We start from the raw sequence: 19753 nt of genomic DNA, 5'->3' as shown, positions 1-19753 counted from the left end.
TCTGGAGAGAGCCTCAACCTTGAATGCTGCTGGATGGACCATCTGGCTGTGGACAGGTGGGGACCAAATGATGCCTGCCTGGCTCATATCACTGCCCGGGCACAGCTGTGGACTTCCCCTCCCTCAGTCTCCCCCTACTATCTAAAATAGACTGTTGTCCTTCTTTATCTAAAAAGGGGACCTTAGTGAGGTGTCTCTGCCTCAGTATCCCTCTGTCCCTTTAGAACCTGCTCACACAAGATGATAGAGCCTTCCATAGAGTGTGAGATGATGGAGCCCATCGGGATGATAGAGCGTAGGATGATAGAGCCCTGTGGGATGAGAGAGCTGCATTTTAGCAGTCAGGGCCATCTCTAAGGTTTGGGAAGTGGCAGGAAGAGAGCTATCCTCTTCATGTTTTCAGGACCAGTGAGTTGGGTGAGATTTAATATGCACCAACGCAATATCTGTTCTGCTTGACTTTGAGGCATCACTCAGCACCACTGAGTTTTACAGTCACCTACATCCTAGTGGCCTGGCTCTCAGCGATACCTTGGAAAGTAGTATTTGTCCTGTGAAATTGTGCACAGAGTTGCTGCTGCTTTCCAGAAGTCCAAAAGACTGTTTGAACCTGTGCAGGGCCATCACTGGAACAGGTTCACGCCACCTCCAGCAGGCCACTGTGCACACAGCACATACTCATTGAGGTAGCTGAGAGCTGAGTATTTTCTTCCTGTTGTCCAGGTTCCCCACACATAAAAGGGAGAAGAGCATCAATCACCCAAAGACACTAGCAAACCCCCAGGGGAAAAGCATTAGGAATCATAACCAAGACTCATCTTGACACTCAGAATCCCAGAACCATCCCTTTGACCTACTGTGACTTCTTGCCTCCCAAAGGCACTGCCTGGAGTCTTCAGAGCAGTCCTTTGCTGTGAGCCTCAGCTACAGGTCCACCTGGGCCCGGCCCCGGCTGCTGATGGAGCCCATGCTTTCAGATGCACAAAAACCAAAATCAAAACATGACCTGACTTCACTGTGTCTTCTTTGGGTTTTGTTTTCCTTTCTCAGCAACTTGTGTTCAATTCAGTGACCAATTGCTTGGGGCCACGCAAGTTTCTGCACAGTGGGAAACTCTACAAGGCCAAGAGCAACAAGGAGCTGTACGGCTTCCTCTTCAACGATTTCCTCCTGCTGACCCAAATCATAAAGCCCCTGGGCTCTTCTGGCACTGACAAAGTCTTCAGCCCCAAATCTAACCTGCAGTATAAAATGTACAAAACAGTAAGTTGGATTCTAGATTGCCATATCAGGGTTGATGTGCGGGGGAGGAGAAGGCTCCAGAAGGAGTCAGAGTATCAGCAGAGTTCTAGGGCTGTGGTCTAGAGGAGAAGGTGAAGGGGTGAGCCAGGTTTTAGGGTGCAGTTCCAGTACAGGCACACCTCATTTTATTGCTCTTCGCTTTATTGCACTTCAGAGATGTTGCATTTTTTTACAAATTGAAGGCAAGACCCTCCCCCAGCAAAAAGATGACGACTCGCTTTTTTTTTTTTTTCTTTATTGGAGAGGTCTGGAACTGAACCTGCAATATCTCGGAGGTGTGCCTGTATTATCAGAAAAGTAGCAACCCTCAATTTGATTGACAGAACATCTATTAGCTGCCAAATGTCTGCTGTGGGTTCCCCAGACATGACGAAGACACACCCTGCCCTGGCGGGGCTCAAGGTCGAGTGTACAGATGAGGCAGGAGTGGGAAAGGTTGGGAGTAGAGCCCCCACTGTGTGTGAGCACCCACCTTCCAAACATTCCCAGATCCCCCTCCAAACTCCTCAAGGTAGCATGAATCATCTGTGCCCCTCACCTGTTCCCATAATAGCCAATCTAAACGGTCCACGCGTGGAGAATTCTCCTAGGCTGCTCACTGGGTCTGCTCCTCCGTGCATGTCTGTGTGTGTGTCTTCGTGTCATGGGATTTTGTTTTTCTAAATTTGTCTCTGTGGGGGTGTTCTTATAGATGAATTTTCTCTGAAGCAGCCGTTAGCATTATTTGGCAGGAAACAATAATGTACCTAGGTAGCTTGTCACTAGCCACTTTGTATGAAAATCTTTGGAGGGAATTTCTTGAAGTAAAGTTGATGGAGGCTGTTTGCTGATTAGGATAAGCTGTGGGAAAAACAGACCAGTTATTCTGAAGGACTTAAAAAACACCTGCAAAATGGAGGGGGAGAAAATCCATATTTCTAATTTGTAACATATGAAAATTGATACAACACAAAATCATTATTCTACTAGAGTTTACTGGAACACACACAGACACACACCCTCACCCTCAGTCTAGGGTACTGGAAACACACACACACACACACACACACACACACACACACAACCTCAATCTAGTTTATTGGAAAATGCACACACACACACACTCACACTCACACTCACACTCACAGTTTACTGGAACACACAGGCACAGTTTAGTTTTATAATGCCTGTGCATTATTTTTCAGCCTATTTTCCTCAATGAGGTTTTAGTAAAATTACCCACTGACCCTTCTGGAGATGAACCTATCTTCCACATCTCCCACATCGACCGCGTCTACACCCTCCGAGCAGAAAGCATAAATGAAAGGTAAGACCTGCCACCTCCCTGGGCCTGAGCACCAGGACCACGGGGGACATTTAATTAATCAGCAGGTCCCAAGAATCCCCCAGTTGCAATACCGTAATCTCTGTCTGAAGAGGCCGGGGGAAGTCTTAATGCTTTCTTCTAGAGCCTCACAAAAGTTTGACATGTGGCATGAATTTTTCAAAATAAAATGAATTGAAATTAATTTTGCTTGAGAATTCTTTTTTGGTAGAAATTGTCAGCATTCTTTAAGATAAATGGAGCATGTCAGGTTTCCCAGGTGGCAGAAACCGAAAGGAATGCAATTTAGGGACTAATAGGACCACCCAAGCCCAACCCCCTCGTCAGCTGGCTCACTTGGACAGACATTCTGGATCCTAGAGCTGTGGGTGTTTTGCTTCAATCGTGTCTTCAAGACTCTGTCCTGGAGCCAAATGAAATAGATCATTTTCTGAAGGGTGAACTTGACCCAAGGCCAACATTCCAAAGAGCATTTGTGCCAAGTAAGAAAACGGGCCAGAGTTATTGTACATATGGTTCTCTGAAAAATGAAGAAGAAAGTGTCATGCCAAAATGCTTGCCCAGTGTGTGTTTGCTCCTTCATGTAAAGTGTTTCCTTATCTGGGAAATGGTTTTCATTCTTCCCTTGGATGGTTTAGTAGGAGAGAACCTTCTGGCCTTATTGGATTAGGGAAATATGTGATGCTTTTCAATAAGGGAGAGAGAGGAATTGTGTGCTTATATCTCCTCTAGGACGGCATTTATCATAGATTTTCTTGCATGCGGACACCAGTGCAGGTCTTGAATACATCAATAAAAATGTCACACATGCCTTTCTTATTAATGGTAGGAATAATTATTAGCATCATGTGACATAAATCCAGGCTTTCTTTCCCGAGCCTTTGTTGTTAAAATCAAACGAACAAAGCAGAATCCTGGAAACTGCACTGAAACAGACCTGAAGCCTTTCTCCAGAGTTCTGTTTGGCACCTTTCTGTCTTTTCCTTTCCAAGGACTGCCTGGGTGCAGAAAATCAAAGCTGCTTCTGAACTCTACATAGAGACCGAGAAAAAGAAGCGGGAGAAGGCGTACCTGGGTAATGCATTGCTCCCCAGCATGGACCGGGCTTCCTGCAAAGCTGGGGCAGAGGGCCACTTGGTGGGGCCCAGAATCCTTAGAGCTGGAAGACGGGCCTGGAGGTAGAGAAGCCTGAGATGGGATGGAGGTGGGGGGGAAGAGAATGGGGTGCAGGATGAGGAGTGGAAGGCAAATTCCAGGAGCAAGGAAGCAAGTATTTAAGGAGAGGAGAGCAGAATTCTTCTTGAAGGGGGGCAGGTACACAAAATAGAGCACGAGGCAAGCAGGGATGGAAAGGTGTCAAATGTTAAAATGAAACATGTGTTGTTTTTCCTGCTGTCATAGTCCGTTCCCAAAGGGCAACAGGGATTGGAAGATTGATGGTGAATGTTGTTGAAGGCATTGAGCTGAAACCCTGTCGGTCACATGGTAAGGACCCAAGAAGCACCCCCCGACCTCCCAGCACGTGTTCAAGGTAGAAGCCTTTTCTGCATCCTCCCCGCCCCCCACTCCTGGCTTTAAATCAAGTGTGCTATTTCCAGAATCCCAAATTTCCTTCCAGAATTGGTTTTTCTAGCACTTATTAAAAACCTAGAGGTTTTTTTTCCTTTTTTTTTTTTTTTAAGTCCTTTCCGCTGTTATGTTTTTCAGAGAGGTCTGAGTGGCTGCCTTAGATGCAATCTAAGGCTGATGCAAAGAGACAGGAAAGGCGCAGTTTCAAAGCCCACTCATCTAATTATTTATTCTTAGTTTTATTATAATGCTGAATTGTGGGAGTTTTGTCCTGGATTCTCCGTTTTATGCCACTTACGAAGCACGGCAATGGAGGGGTATAAAAATAGGTGTAGAGGAAAGTGGTACCCACTGTGGCGGTGATCCCACCACACTGTGCCCAGAAGAGCCTGCGGCCTGGCAGGAGTTGAGCAGGCTCTGTTCACTCTAGGGAAGAGTAACCCGTACTGTGAGGTGACCATGGGCTCCCAGTGTCACATCACCAAGACGATCCAGGACACTCTGAATCCCAAGTGGAATTCCAACTGCCAGTTCTTCATCAAAGACCTGGAGCAGGAGGTCCTCTGCATCACGGTGTTTGAGAGGGACCAGTTCTCTCCAGATGGTGAGTAGAGAGGCCCCCCCCCCCCCCCCGCCGTGGGGCCCTTCCTCCTTCCCCGTCATGAGTAAACATTTTCTACCTGGAAACTTGGTGCCCAGAATTGCTTATGCTTCCCTCCAGGGAGATGAGGTTGGCATAAGACAAGACTCAGCCTCCCCTAAAAGGAAGCCTTCCGTGATGCTGGTGCATCTCAGGGAATTGGACAGAGCATGCTCAGTCTAGAGTGGTCCAGCTCCCCTAGACAAACACCATGGTCCTATGCTTCCCCAAAGCAGGTGACTGCAAAGAGGGCTACCCCCAATAAACCTCAGCCCAGCCCATGAATCCTTGGCCATAAGCCAGTGGTGAGAATGGATAAAACTAGCCAGTTGAGCAAGAAGAACGTTAGCGCACAATAGGTGTGGCAGAATCAATCAGTGTCCTTTGGGTGACGTTTCTGGTTAATCAAATGGATGGAACTGTGTTGGGTGCATCCTGCCTTCAACCAACTTCCTCTTTCTGCTTTGGGCCTAGAAAAGAATGGATCTGGCCAATGATTCCAATAAACTCTCTTCCTCAACCCAATAAAAACCAGAGAGTATGTTTAAAGATTACGGTCTCAATTTAATTATATTTGACGGAGGATAATTAAATGCAAGGAGTGAGGGTCTAATGCTAGCATGATCTGTGCAGGGCTTAAAACGTTCCGTGTGGCTTTTGTCTTTTAGAACTTTTATATGAATTATCTCATGGTGAGTAGATGGTACTGGTCACGTAGCTGGCTATGTTAGGACATGGCCAGGGCAGTCTGACTCCCAAGTCTGGGCTCTTCACCACTGTTTTATTGTCAGTTTTTATTCTGACAAGTGAACGTTTGAGGTTAAGTTGTTTTGTTTTGCTTTTTTATAGTGAAATATCATGACACAATGACAACTCCACTAGGGTGTAAGTTGAAAAGCCTAGTGTAGTTCTTACATCAGTGATTACTTCCATACCATGCACAGAGGGGAAAAATAAACCTGTATCTGTCCACCAGAAAAACTTCCCAGGTTTTAAATGGGAACATTGAAAAAATGTTGTTTCCTATACAGGAGCGCCTGGATCATAGTATATTCCAATAAATAATTGTCCAATGAATAAATGAAGGAATTAATGGTCTGGAGGTCCATGGAACAACATGGTGTATTTGCATAGCGCTTAAAAAATTTTCAAACATAGTCATATCCATTCTCATTCTGACATTCAATATTTGTGAAAAGTGGTGTTGAGATTGTTCTGGGAGCATTGCTGGAAGCATGCAGCTCCTGTGTTGTCCCTTCCTTTCCTGTCCCCTCACACTTGCTCTCTGTCACATGGAGAGGGGCATATCAGAACTGAGCCAGCTCACCATCCTTGACTTTTCTGAAAGGGGCACAACATCACAAAGCACGCTCCTGTGACAACCTCTGGGAGAAATGGCTGTTTCATTTTGGTCCCAGAAACAGTTGTCTTTTTTGTGTGTGATTTCTTTAAATTCCACACGCATTGCAGATTGTGCAGCTGGTACGACCTCTGGTTTTGCATCACCTGCCAGGCAGTTTATAGCCCTTTGGAGGGCTCCAGGTGTGAAGGAGTCATGGTCTATGTTTTCAGCTCCTTCTAGATTCTCCTTTGTCCCCACCCTGGCATCCTTTTCTTTTCAGTCCATTTAAAAATTATCCTCTGTCATTGTAATTCATGGATTCCTGCAAAACAACCTAGCTCCCTTTTGGAAGAAGGGAGAGCATAACCATTCACTGGGAAATTTCCAGTATGCCAAATACACACCTTGAAGGGAAGGGATCTGCTCTCTGAACAGGGTCTGTTCTCCTTTCAGATTTTTTAGGCCGGACGGAGATCCGCGTAGCAGACATCAAGAAGGACCAGGGTTCCAAGGGTCCAGTCACCAAGTGTCTCCTGCTGCACGAGGTCCCCACAGGAGAGATTGTGGTCCGCTTGGACCTGCAGTTATTTGATGAGCCATAGGGAGTGGGCTCAGGGCCTACTTCAGTTCCAGCCCGAGCCAGCAGATGCCGTCTGCAATCGATGTTGCTTTTCTAAGACCACTGTTTGGTGTTCAGCCACAGGGCAACAGGACGGTGAAGACAGGCCCGTTACGGATTCTGGGAATAATTCTTGACAATCCTTCCCCCCCAGACAATTTCCCATTTTATGAAACAAACCTCTGTTTCGTTTGTCCTCACTTCAGGTCTCGCCATGGCTTCTAAGGTCTTTGAAATCCCGTAGCTCCCAGCCAGGTTTGGTTGGGAGTCTGGCCCGTGCCTGGGCCTGAGGCATGGTTCCGGTTACTATAAAAATAGATTTATAAATGCAATGTCTGTATTTTTGGAGAACTCATAACCCTCCTATTTCTTACCTCTGCCAGCCCCCAGTAGGCTCCTTGACCTATGATGCCTAGTCGTTGGTGTATTTAGGAAAAATTATTGGTCCTGCCACTGCTTCAGAATCTCATTTCCCCACTGGGACCTTATCTGAAATGCTGCCCTGGATCGGATCACTTGGGCAGGTGGTGTCCTGAGGGGACACTGCACTAGCTCTTTGAAGAGCTGGTCCATGGAAGATTCCAGCAGCTGTGTTGTTATAGCCATTCTAGTCCCCTCCGGGTCTTATATTGATAGATGTCGATGAAAACTATCATGAGCTTCAATCAGGTGATTTGATTCTGATTTCCAGCGTAGTGGGAAGATGGTTAAGGAAGCTTGTTATCTGTAGAGTTCTATCTGCTGGATCAGATCATTGCAGGTCACCTGAAAGACCACGACGTCACGGCGTCGCTGGGTCCTGGTTGCCGGCCCACTTGGATAACTCTCTTTTGGTTTGGAGGTCCTGTGATATTTCATGATGAGAGTCCCTGATGGTGACCAGCTCGGAGCCTATTCTTGCTTGAATATTCCGCGTCTTGACCTTCATGGGAAATTTCAGCAGCTGCTTTGGTACGTTCCCTAAAAAGGCATCCCCAAGGTATGACAAGGAAAAGTGACAATCGGAAAGCGGGTGGACAGATGTGAAGGAAATCCACCACGTGGTGGGGGAAAGACCCCAGGAACACGCAGCTGCACAAGTCTGGGGAGGAAAGCCCAAGACTGCGCCCCACACTGCACCCCACACAGCCAACCTCTCACTAATGGGCATCCATGGGCTTGTTGCCAGTCAGGAGTGTATGACCACGTGCCAACCTGTCTGCTGTGAGTTCTTTGATTTCCCCCCCCCCCTTAAATGCCAGGAGATAGGCTGGTTAACTAGTTCATAACTTGATTTGCTAAGGAAAAGTGTGGGTCATTTTTTGTTTGCATGTTAATGTTCGCATAACCCCAGTTCGTTGTGGTCAAGAAATGTTCTTTGCATGTCCTCTTAGTACTGGAGTCTAGCTTTCCTGTGGTTGATGGTATTCTCTTTGATTGTAGGTCCTTAGAAGTTATTAGGGTTGTAGAAGTGCTTTATAAATGGTAGCATCAACATAGTGGCCGAGTACCTACTCTGTCGGGAACTGAACGCATAGTGTCACGATTTCCCATCAGAGCCCTGTCATATTTCAAGCAATTTCACAAATGTGTGTGTTGGAAAGAGCAACAAAGTTTACATTTCATACTTTACAAAAAAACACTTTATTATTTATTTATTGAAGATAGTGTAGAATTTTATATCAAGAACAACAGACATACGTATTTTTTGAAACAAGCAGACGTACCCTTTAGGTAGAAACTTTCAACTGAACACATTACAGACCAAGTTTAACTTCACAGCATGCGTTTGTTTACCACTTCATAGCAGAAAACATGGTTAAAATACTTTACGTTTATATTTTTTGATGTTGTTAAGAAACTGTTTTAAATTAAATCTATAAATAGCCGTACAACTCATGCTTTCCTATTTCTATAATCAATACAGTTTGTTCAGTGTATTTATGAAGGATATGTTACTGTGGTAGAAAAAAAGTTTTAAATGTGTTATGGGGTAGCATTGGGTCACCATCCCGTCCCCTTTCTTTCTGTTCTCCCTCTTCTTCATTGACTTTCTTGGCGTGTCAGTGTTGGGGATCCATGTAGGTAGGGTATGATGTGCACAGCGACAAATGTCTCGTCACCCTTTTAGTTCTGCCGGGTCACGCACTTGCAGAGTCCCGTTATCAGAATGAAGGTAGCATGCAAAGCAATATGTGAGTCTTTTTCCCCAAGTGACTACACTGAGCATCCCTGAGATGCTCCTTCAGAATAGCAATTCAGCATTAGTGTCCTTGCACTCACTGGTGTAACCTGTACTGTGACGGGTCATCCTTCTGGATGAGATAGGCTGGCTCTCAGATCCAGCTGTGACTCATGACTCGTGTCGTGGGTAGAGGAAGGTGGCTGAGGCGTGGAGCCTTACACTCTCCGACCTCTATTCCATCGCTTCTGTCTTTTTGGCTGCCAGGGCTAAGTGTCACAGAGACCAAATGTCCCTTGCCAATAAGCAATCTGTCACCTAGCTCTTTGCTTTCTCAACACAGGGTTTCTCTAGGCCTCTGCACCCTGGCATTGTGTCCCCAGCTCTCTGCCCTCTTCTCTGAGCCATCTTGACCTCTAGCCCAACCAGGGACTTTTCTGCTCACAGGGCTGTGCCCTGACAGCAGCCCTTGAGCTGGGTCTTCGTAGACCAGAAATCCTGAAGGGACAATCCATATGCCAGTCTCTCTGGGGCAGCGTTACTGGCTGGTATTGTCTCCCCTAGCATGCAGGTAGGACATACCATCTCCTGGGACCAGATCTCCTGTCACCACGAGAGCCTGGAAGATGTGGTTCATTCAGATCCTGGGCTGGCCTGCCATGGGAATGAGGGACCTCTCTAGGCTGGGGATGCTCAAGGAACTGGGGCCAGCCTTCCTTGTTTGTCCTCTGACGGCAGAGGAGACAGCTGTGCTCCCAAAGAACATCAATGGTAAACAGGGTATTTTTCTTCTTCTTTGCTTGTCGAGCAACTTAAGCATGACCTAACTATGCGAAAGTAACTGATTTTTCTGGTTGAGTAGTACTGGGTTTAACTTCTCATTTTCCCTCAGAAAATGGGCACATTGACTACTTGCGTTGTGTCTTATCTTGGTAACCTGGTAACAAAACCCAGGTGTCCTCTGGGATGGGAGTGAGGTCAGGGGGTTAGGTGCTGGGGACACCAGGGAAGAACAATTACAGGTCTGCCATCCAAGCCCGGGCAGTCAGCTATCTCTCCAGGAGCTGACTGGGGCAAGCATAAAGCACTGACCATACAGAGTGGGGGTGTTCTAGAATCTGAAGGGGCTGGAGAACGGGGAAATGGATAAGGTGCTCCTGGTTTTATTTGAAGGGTGAAGATCTTGGAGTATATTTTAGAGTTTGCCAACAACTTGTGTGAGGAGAAGACTTCTCTCTGTCTACTCCAGATAGTTTTTTCTGGTTGATTCAATAAGAAAATTTATTTTGGGTATGTAGCAATTTTAGGAATTTCCATTGGAAACAGCAAGTAAGTTTTTCTTTCCTTTTTATCTATTTTTTATTTTATGTTATTTTATTTATTTTATTTTACATTTTCAGCTCTCTTCTCCTTTGGGTCTGGAGATGAGCTTTACAGCAGATACTAACACTTTGAAATGGCCACCTGCATGCTTTAGAGGTAGCAGGGTCATTTCGGATTTGAGGAGAGTGTGAAGGTAGCAGTGGGTCTGCTTGCGCTGATGTACTTGTTTTACAAGTTGAGAGCCTCCTATGCCAGAAGGTGAGGCCATGAAAATAAACAAGCCTGTAGATTAGCTCCTACCAGGCAGAAGCGTAATCGGCAGCACCAGAAACCAGTGACTCTGTGAAGCCCTCAGACGCGGTGGCCTGCGGCGCCCCGAGAGGTATTTGGTAAAAGCAACACTTTTTCTTTGTACCCTCAGTGTTGAAATGCCTGTGGGGCTTCTCCTTACTGCTGGGAATGGCTCAGGTCAGCTGCCAAAACTCAAGACTCACCTGGCAGTGCCCTGAGCCATGTTTTGTGGGGCCACGTAGTGTTGTGTAAATAGAGTTGGGATGTTTATTTGAGCTAGAGGCAAGGAAAGTTCTAGAACTCCCACATTGTATCAGATCCAGGATATATTTGTAAGTCACCAGGCTTGACTGAGGTACATAACCTGATATCTTTAGGAGACAGAATCTACTCCTAACAAGCATGGAAAATTTATCTCACTTGAAGGAGAGAAACACCTAATAGCTCTTTATCTCAGGAGCATTAAAACTCAGATACCAACACGTTGGAAAGTCTTATCTCTGGGTTGTGATCTCTCCCTAACCTGGTCAATAAGGCTAGTCATTCATCCAAGGAGTCCCCATCCTGGGCTATTGTCCCAAGGGCGTGGGAGGTGAAGTGGAGGGACCTGCCTTTGTGGCATTCATGGCCTAATTATAGATCTAATTTTAAGTCACTGAAATAACACCCACCACCTTGTAAAAATTCACCTGCACCTCCAAATAATGATTTCAGTGACATGCAGATTCAATGAGTTCCTCCCTCTTTACTCTGGCTTTGGGGAACCAGGTAAATAAATACCCACATAATAATTTTTTCGACACTATGTGTGGTTGCCATGTTTCAGGGTAAATTTGCCCCTACTGTATGTTAGGGTGTTTTGTGAGTTGTTTTTAATAGAATTCTGTTCTACTTTCTATACCAGCCTATGTTGTTAATATCATCTGAATAGTGTGACTATTTTAGTATTCAAAGCCCACCAAGTAAAACTGTTTAGAAATGGGCTTATTTGGCCAGCTTTGAAAAACTTGAGGCTCTCTCTGATATTTACGGAGCATTAACCAGTAACCAAGCTTTCTTTTTATGCAGTGGTAGGAATGCATATTCTTCTAGGAACCCTGGTTTTGTACTTTTATCATTCAAAAAAAAAAAATTCCTGTGCGGCTGTGTTTCTAAAACTACGTTCCTTTTCATTTCTCCTCTTGTACTCAAATCCCTTGTTTCCTCCTGTTTCTGTGTTTAAATAGAATGGGGGACTAGGGCAAAGAGGATGATACAGAAACCAGAAAAAGGGTGGTGGTGGTTTGCAGCATCTGGTTGAGGAGCCAGCAGCTGCCTCTCTACCCTCTGATACCACTAGGGGGCAGTCTCCCTGTTGAAAACCTGTAGGTCCCGCCGGCAGATCCCAGGGTGCTGGCTCCACCTACCGCCGCTCTTGGGTAAATCACAGCTCCAACTTGCTGGTGGTCTGAGACTGATGGCAGGAGAAGGAAATTAGTGGTGGACGTAGGACTTGATGCCAGCACTCCTGGGGTACTTAGTGACACTTTGCCCTTCCCTGCTGTTGGGGTTGGGGCTCTACCAGGGTCCTCAGCCTTCCCACCTTTTCTGCATCTGATTTGGTGAGAGCCCCTAAGATCCAGCCCTGCCAGGGCCTCGGGTGTAAATTGGAGGTGGTCTCCCCACTGCTGGGCTGATCTCCAGGCCGGGTGGCTGGAGTTGGTACTATCTCCCCAACACGGGTTCCAGAAGTCAGGTCCCCTGTATGTGGATTGGATAACAGAGTCCCTACTGGGAGACTTGAACTTCTGGAATTTCAGATGTGAATTGCGGTGGGGGGATGCAGAAGCTCGCCATAGGATGTCTGTGTGTGTGTGTGTTTGCGTTTGCATGGGCGCCAGGGGAAATGGACAGATATGTGACCTGAACAGGGAAACAGATTGGTCTGCACTTCCCATTGTCCTTCTCAGGACCTGCTACATAATTTGTGGGCCGAGTGCAAAATGAAAATGTGAGGTTCCTTGTTCAAAATGATTGAGCATTTCAAGGTGGTGACAGCAGAGAATTAAACCAAGCGTGGGCCCTTCTAAGCACGGTGTCCTGTGTGACTGCACAGGCCATACACGCACGGAGCCGACCCTGATCACACTGTATTTTCAGTTGCTTCTTGAAGCAGGTAGGACTTTGTTATATGTCTTCTTACTTTGTAAAGTCTCCCTGGCAGGTTGTGGAGAGCAGGGCTGACATACTTTTCAAAATGTCTGTTTTGATTTCGTAAACGCGCACATGGTCTGCACTAATCAGAGGGTACAGGACCCAAGCCCCTGTTGACAGATGTGCCTAGAGGCAGGAGAGAGAATCATCTGCCTAGTCTCTGGGCTCCCATGCAGGGCGGGCCACGAGGCGCCAAGAGGCTTTGGAGCTTTTACCAGTTAACCCACTAATTTGAAACAAAACCCTTCCTTTTGGTCTTTCGTCACCCACTGAAGGCTTTTGTCCCCTTTCCTGGTAGGACAGAGAGGCTTTTCCAGCCTCTCCTTCAAAGCGACCATCAGGGTAACAGGGACGGTGGGGGAAGTGTTCAGTGCCCCTTCCCCAGAAGCTGGTTCCTCCATTGCCACTCCCTGGAGAGAGACAGTGCGTGGAGCCAGCTGCCTCTCTGCCCTGGCTGGGCCCAATAGTCCACAGATGTCTGCTTCTGAGAGGCAGTGACTGCCCAGCTGGCTCTCCCCAGAGAATCCCCATATGGCTTTTGAGGGGGGTGATGTCAGGAGAGAGGAAAGAACCCACTGTGTGAGTAACCTTGAGTTCCAGAAGACCACAGCTCCTGGAGGCAGATGGTCTTGTCTTGGTCCTGCCGTGTGCTTGTTGTTGCTTTCTTTCACAGCTTTTTCTTGCACTGGGCTGGATGCTCCAAAACCTTTGACATTCTGCTTGTTCTTTGCAGCTCAATCTCATTTCTACACACACAGAGCAATAATCCTTTCCACGTCTCTTGATTCTGTCTGGGATTATAGTTTGTTAAGTAAAGAAGTCGACAGAAAGCTGAACAGAAACTGCAAATTCATCTTGTGTGGATTTGCGTCACATTGAACGAAATAGCAAATTGTAGCTTTGTTTCTACATGTAATGAATCTTTCAAGTGACTGAAAGTTCAGAAGGTGTTATCTAGAAGCATTTGATAAATATTGTTAGCATTCGTTTTCATGAATGAACATTTTTGATGTATATTTTATAAATCAACATCCTTAAAATGTTATCTGCTAAATGTTCACTGTGTCAGAAAGCAGATATTCTAGTAAGATCTTTGGTAGTGATATTTTTTTTTTACACATGCATTTAAAACATACATTGCCAATAGCCCAAGTGTCTTTGAACTGTGAAACCAACTTCAGATCTTGTCCTCTGAAGCTCCAGCCAGCTGGTCTGCACCTTCCTGGCCCCTTCTTCCTATTTCTTCTCAGCCCTGGGGAGATAGAGTAGTTGGCAATCATATAATTCATGCTGTATTGCCTTACCTACATTAGCTTTGGACCCGCACATCTATAGGTGGTCAACATATATGTAAATACATGTATACGGATGAGATATCTGCAACAAAAATATCCCGTATATGGTAATCAGCCCATAGCTTCTGGTTTCTTGAATTTTATGCAGTTTCCAGCTAAGAAAAATGCAACATTCCACTACATAAAGTGAAAAAGTTGTGCTCTTTAAACAGTTTGTTATGAAATCTCTGCTGTATGTTTATGGGAATGTCCATGACTAAATGTATATCTGGTATGTAAGAGGCTATCTGTTAAATGTTGCAAAAACTAACAGATTCTGTAGTCAAACATATTTAACTTGTTATTGTAAAATGTGATTTGTCATTGAGAGATTATTTTTCTGTATGTATATGAGAGTATTTTAGGTATCTAATTTAAGTGCATAAAACTATAGAAAAATATTTAAAAATCTATTCCAGAAGTAGAAAATGCTTAATCAGATTACTTGGGTAATGTGACTTCTGGGTCACCCTGTACTGTTCTCTTTCTGGATAGATCAGTGTATCCCTTTGGTGTTTGCATTTTCAGTGAAATTTCCTGGGGCGTCTCCACTGTCTTCAGCACAGAGCAACCTCCTGGATGCCCGGGTCCCTGGTGGAGATGCCAGGGGCAGGAAGCCTCCTCCTCTTTCCTTTCCCCTTTCCAGAAAAGGGTCGGAAGTCCAGACTGTTTCTGGGTCACAAACCTATACTTGCCACCAGAAATGTCTGTCCCTGCAGGCCACCTAGGGAGGGATGGAGTGTAAACCCCCATGAAACTCAATGTCTAAACCCCTGAGAGATGCATTTGGAAGTCGTTTCAGAGGGTGGCAACCTGGTTGTCCAGCCTCTGCTATCAGGCAGGAAATGATGCATTGGTGAAATAGCCAGTTCCTGGTGAGATGGGGGCATTGCGTAAGGATATCACTGTTTGTGGAAAGTTTAGGGCTGATGACTTGAAAGACCATATAGGGAGTTGTGAGCATTAGCTTTCCAACATTTCTTCCCAGAAGTTGTATGCTTCTGAATGCTGCCAACCAACAGTGGAAGTCCCTATTGATAGGCCTGAACTTGGCGAATGCTGGGGTCCAAGTGACTTCCTGGACTTCGAGGGTCTGGGGAGCTGTGATTTCCAGAAGCTTCCTGGAATCTGTTATCATACAATAACCTGCAAATCACCTTGAGGAACTGCCCATGTGGATGTAGCTGACTTTATTTCCAAAGATGGAGCCGTTTAGAGATCTCCTTGTTCAAGCAAAGCCTGGGAGCGCCATCTCAGGCCAGCCAGCAGGACTAGATAAACTGTGGTCTCCCCGCCCGGAATAGGTCGGGGCCCTGCTTCCTTAGCATTGTGCTCTCTGGGCTGGGTTAGCACTAGGGCTGTGAGTGGGAACGAGTCAGCCAGTCAACTGGCCCCTGGGCCCTGGGTGTTCCAAAACAGTTTGGGGACAAGAAAAGCCAGAAGGATATGGGGCTCCTCTCCAGAGCGCTTACAAGCCACCCCGGTTAGCCTTTGTCTGTTTGGAAAAGAATGTATCAATCCTGACGTCAATCCCTTGTGTTTCCAGTGACAAATGGGTCACAGTGCTGGTGGTGTATTGCTCCCCTCACAGTCCTGCCCAAGGGTACAGATAAGCCCTCCTTGCCTCCCCCCCACCCCACTGCCCCATGGATGTCCTGTTGATTGTAATATACTTCTGTTGCCAAATAATGGTACTGTTTAATTTTCCATAAAAGGGAGACTATCTTGTGTGATATGTAATGTCGATGGAATTCTAAAAATTACTAGGCACTATTATAAATTGTAGAATTATGTATTTGTCTAAGGTTTGATGAAGCAGGGTCCAAACATTACGCTTTTTTTTTTTTGTTTAAAAGAAGTTGAGGTTAGTTTTGCTGTTTGAGTGTTTCTTTGGCACCTTATTATGTATGAAATGTTAAATTTTCCGATTCAGATTATGGTAACTGTGTTTTTTTCCTTTTCTTTCTTTTTTTAAACCAGTAGTGACATCAGTACAGACTGCTATTCCTGTGTATCTTAAATGAAAAAGAATAATCTCTTCCAAACAACTCTGTGGTCATTTTGACCCGTGCGGTTTAAATTCACATAGCTCACGAATAAAATGAAAGAATCCAATCCTGTCACAGTGGATTATTTTGGGTTCTTTCTGCCCCACCTGCTTTTTGAGCAGACAGGAAACCAACAGCCCTGCAAATGGCATCTCTCTGTGTGTGTTTCCTTCTCCCCCAGATAAGGCTGTGGTTGTGGAAGGAAAATTATGCAAAAATAAACCTAAAAAACCAACCAAACCAAACCAACCATGCTTACCACTCTGCCATGCCTTCTTCAGACAAACATGAGCACCTGTTCCAAGTCCTTCTGAGAATTTGAGAAGCTCTGTGCTGTGCCAGGGCAGTGAGGAGAAAGCAAAAGGCTAGATTTTCTTACAGAGACATCCAGAAGGATTCTTCTGGCTTTCCATGAAGGAATTTCCAACACAAACAATTCCACAAGTTTAGAACCTCGACTTTTAACTCTGGGCACCATCAGCAAACTCAACACTGAATATTATGGTTGCTTCAGTTTTTGTGCTAATTCCTCCTTATTTCATCACTGATTATCTAAATATGATCAAGTCCTTTCAATTCTCTGATTGGCTTGGACACTAGTTGATTTGTTGTATTTTTAAAAAATTGACCCTAGAGCAGTATATCTTGGCCTTTTATAAACCAGTATGCCCTATTTTTGATAAACATTATAAATCTTATGCCCCCCCCTCCTTTTTGAAGTTTTAAAAATAAATGTCATTAAAAATAATACTTTCCCAAACTACGCCAAGTTTTCTCCGAGATTGACGAGGTCCCCCTAGCATAGCTTGGTGGGTAGAAGGAATCATTGGTATGAAACCTGTTGAATAATACCTATTTAAGAAAATTTAGTAGCCAGCATAATCAAGGCAATATTTTATTCTAGAATATTTATTGTTTTCCTTCTAATTACAGAAGCAATACTTGTTAATACAGAAAATTCAGTAAGCACAGAAAAATACAAAGGAAATAAAATCACTTAATGGAGATATTCTTCCACACAAAAATAAATGTTAACATTTTGATGCACGTCATTCCCATGATTTTTCTGTGCATTTGTGTGTGCGAGAGCACGACGTGCATTTTGGATGCTATTGTACTATTTAATAGTTAATATGCATTGAGCTCTTCAATATGAAGGCACTGTTCAATTATACAGTTTATATAAATTATCTCTTATATTTTGATTGCTTTATTTTAAATCCTCTCTCTCTATTATCATCTATATCTATTTTTTCCACAACTTGATTTTTAAAGATTGCATAGTATCCCATTGTCTGAATGTATCCTAGTTCACCCTAATTTACCTAAACAATCCTGAATGGTTACATGTTTTGATCGCTTTAAAATTTCACATTGGTGAAAAAGAGCTGTGAAGAATATCATCGTATACAGATTTCTGGGTTAATCTCTGATGAACACATAAGGTGCTTTTTGAAGCATTTTATCCTTTCTCCCCATTATTATATGTGCATAATCAACAGGAAGTTTGTTGAGTTTGATTCTGAAGGATTTGGGCAGTATTACAGCAAGAGGGTTCCCCAAAGAGAATTGGTCCATCAGCTGACATGTCTTAGAAGCTGGTGGTTTTCTGGGATGTACAGTGTGTGTAATGCCTGGTTGAATGCAGTGTTGGCCTCGCTAAAGTCAGGAGAGCTGGGAAGAAGGCGGAGTCATCTTGGGGAACCTGGAATGCTGGTTAGGTTATGGACTCAGCTGCCAAGACTTACAGACTCAACATCCCATCGCTTCAACGAGAGGGGTTTATTTCTCCCTCAGAGGTCTACACTCGGGCCTGGCAGAATGGCTCTGCCCTTGGATCCCTTGGCTTTACCTTGGAGTGTGGCTGCTTCAGCTCCCATTTCACTTGCAGCCAGAGGGCAAGGGGACCAACTAAGAGGACGGCACACCTGTTCCTTGTGAGGTCAATCCAGGAAGGCCCACGCACCGTCTCCTCTCTTCTCCCATCTGCTGGAACCTAGGTCCACCATCAGGTACTGCAAGGGAGGCTGGAAAATGTGTTCTCTAGCTGGGTGGTCCTATGCTAAGTTAGGGGAGTGGATACTGGGGCCAAGCAAGAGTCTGGGCGCTCCTGGCAAAGTACTGAGAGGCTCCAAAATGGTATCTCAGGCAGTTGTCCTGTTAGGTGACTATGGAGCTGGTTTGCCAGGAGAAAGTCAGTGCTTCAGACAAGCATGACAGCCAGAAGGGCAATGCTATGCCAGATGTAGACACAGTGAGTAGCCCTGGGTCACTCATTGCCCTGTAGGACTTCTTAGCTACATCCTGCCTCTGCCCACCCAGGGGTAGCTCTGGGAAGGGAATCAATTTGCTGCCCCAACACTTGAAGGGTGATCAAGGAATAGGCACTGAGAATATTTTCTCTAGAAGGCCTAGAGGGAAAACGTAGGGAAGAGCTGACCTGAGTTAATGGGTGAATTGGGAGGACCTTAGGGACAAAGTGAGAAGGGGCACAGGGACTCCCCTAAGATTAGCTCTGCTTAATCTTACTTGGTTCCAGTGATGGGGTGATCTCGTGCCAGGGCGTGGTCAGTGACATGGTGCAATAAGCACGACGTGGGGAGTGAAGACCCTGGTTCTGGGACCTGACCCACCCGCTGTCCAAGCACGTGTTCCGTGAGCAAATCCCCTCACCCGCTTCCCTCATTTGTGAAGTGGGGGATGTCTGCCCCTCCTGCATCACAACGGTTGTTATGATGCTGAAGATACACATGAACTGGCCTTGAAAGCTGCAGAGCACCCTACGATTAGGTGTTATGTCAGGACAAAGGGATTTCACTAGGAGAGTTTTCCCTGGAGGACTGCTGGTGCAAGAGTTGTCCTAATGACCTACTAGGGACCAGGAGTGCTGAACAAGCCCTGGAAGGCAAGAGATTTTGGCAGGAAGGCAATACAGGCGGACGTTGTTTACATGTCAGCTGCTGTGTTTAATCAATCCTTGGGGTCAGATGGCCCAGAAAAGTTAGAGGTCATTGAGCCAGTAAACAATACCATGTACGGACAGCTTTACCTCTGCGAGGCCCTGTACTAGGCCCTTGGGAATCTTGCTTCACTCACAGCTACTCTGGGCATTGTCGCTTCCATTTACAGGGGACGAAACCCAGGCTTGGAGTTGGGATGCTTCGCAGGTTGGAAGTTTCGCAGGTAGGGGCTTGCACATGCACCGTGTGGAAGGCTAAGACACGGTAACCACCACGCTTACTGTCCCAGCCGGAGAGCAGAGCTGCCGAAGTCTACGTCAGGAGACTCCATGCAGGTGGCATAGCACATCCTTACTGATGGAACTTTCTGGTGGTGTGGAAGGTGAAAATTGCAGTGCCTGGCTCATAATAGGTACTCTAAGCTTGTCGAATGAATTTTGTAGAATGGTTCTTCCTCTCCACTAGGTCACTAGTCTGGGAGGTTACTATCCAAGTGAAGTGACATTCACTGTGGCCGTAAAGGTTCTAGTCCAGTCGGGATATACTTTGTAAGCTGAAGTGCAGTGGCCACATGTGTGCCAGGTAAGTCTGAGGAATCTTTTTAGGCCATTTCAGGGTAACTGTAATGATAGGAGAAGCACAGAGGC

At 45.6% G+C, this 19753-nt stretch overlaps 1 protein-coding gene across 6 annotated transcripts in view; it reads left to right on the top strand.

The window, feature by feature from the left end:
* ITSN1 (intersectin 1) overlaps positions 1–16213 on the top strand; it is a 189694-nt gene extending 173481 nt beyond the window's left edge. For all 6 annotated transcript variants that reach the window (XM_019730241.3, XM_019730239.3, XM_074325803.2 and 3 more), the window contains 6 exons: positions 1051–1263; positions 2487–2608; positions 3619–3701; positions 4028–4111; positions 4626–4799; positions 6631–16213. In XM_019730241.3, the coding sequence (XP_019585800.2) occupies positions 1051–1263; positions 2487–2608; positions 3619–3701; positions 4028–4111; positions 4626–4799; positions 6631–6779 (825 nt within the window). In that variant the 3' untranslated portion in view covers positions 6780–16213. The remainder of the gene's footprint in view (positions 1–1050; positions 1264–2486; positions 2609–3618; positions 3702–4027; positions 4112–4625; positions 4800–6630) is intronic.
* Positions 16214–19753: the final 3540 nt, after the last annotated feature.

The sequence above is a fragment of the Rhinolophus sinicus genome, chromosome 17 (assembly GCF_057876585.1).
Source record: "Rhinolophus sinicus isolate RSI-liver-muscle chromosome 17, RSI-T2T, whole genome shotgun sequence".
In the NCBI taxonomy this organism is placed as follows: domain Eukaryota; kingdom Metazoa; phylum Chordata; class Mammalia; order Chiroptera; family Rhinolophidae; genus Rhinolophus; species Rhinolophus sinicus.
The sequence above is the reverse complement of the archived record's forward strand: the minus strand, read 5'-3'. Positions and strand labels throughout refer to the sequence as shown.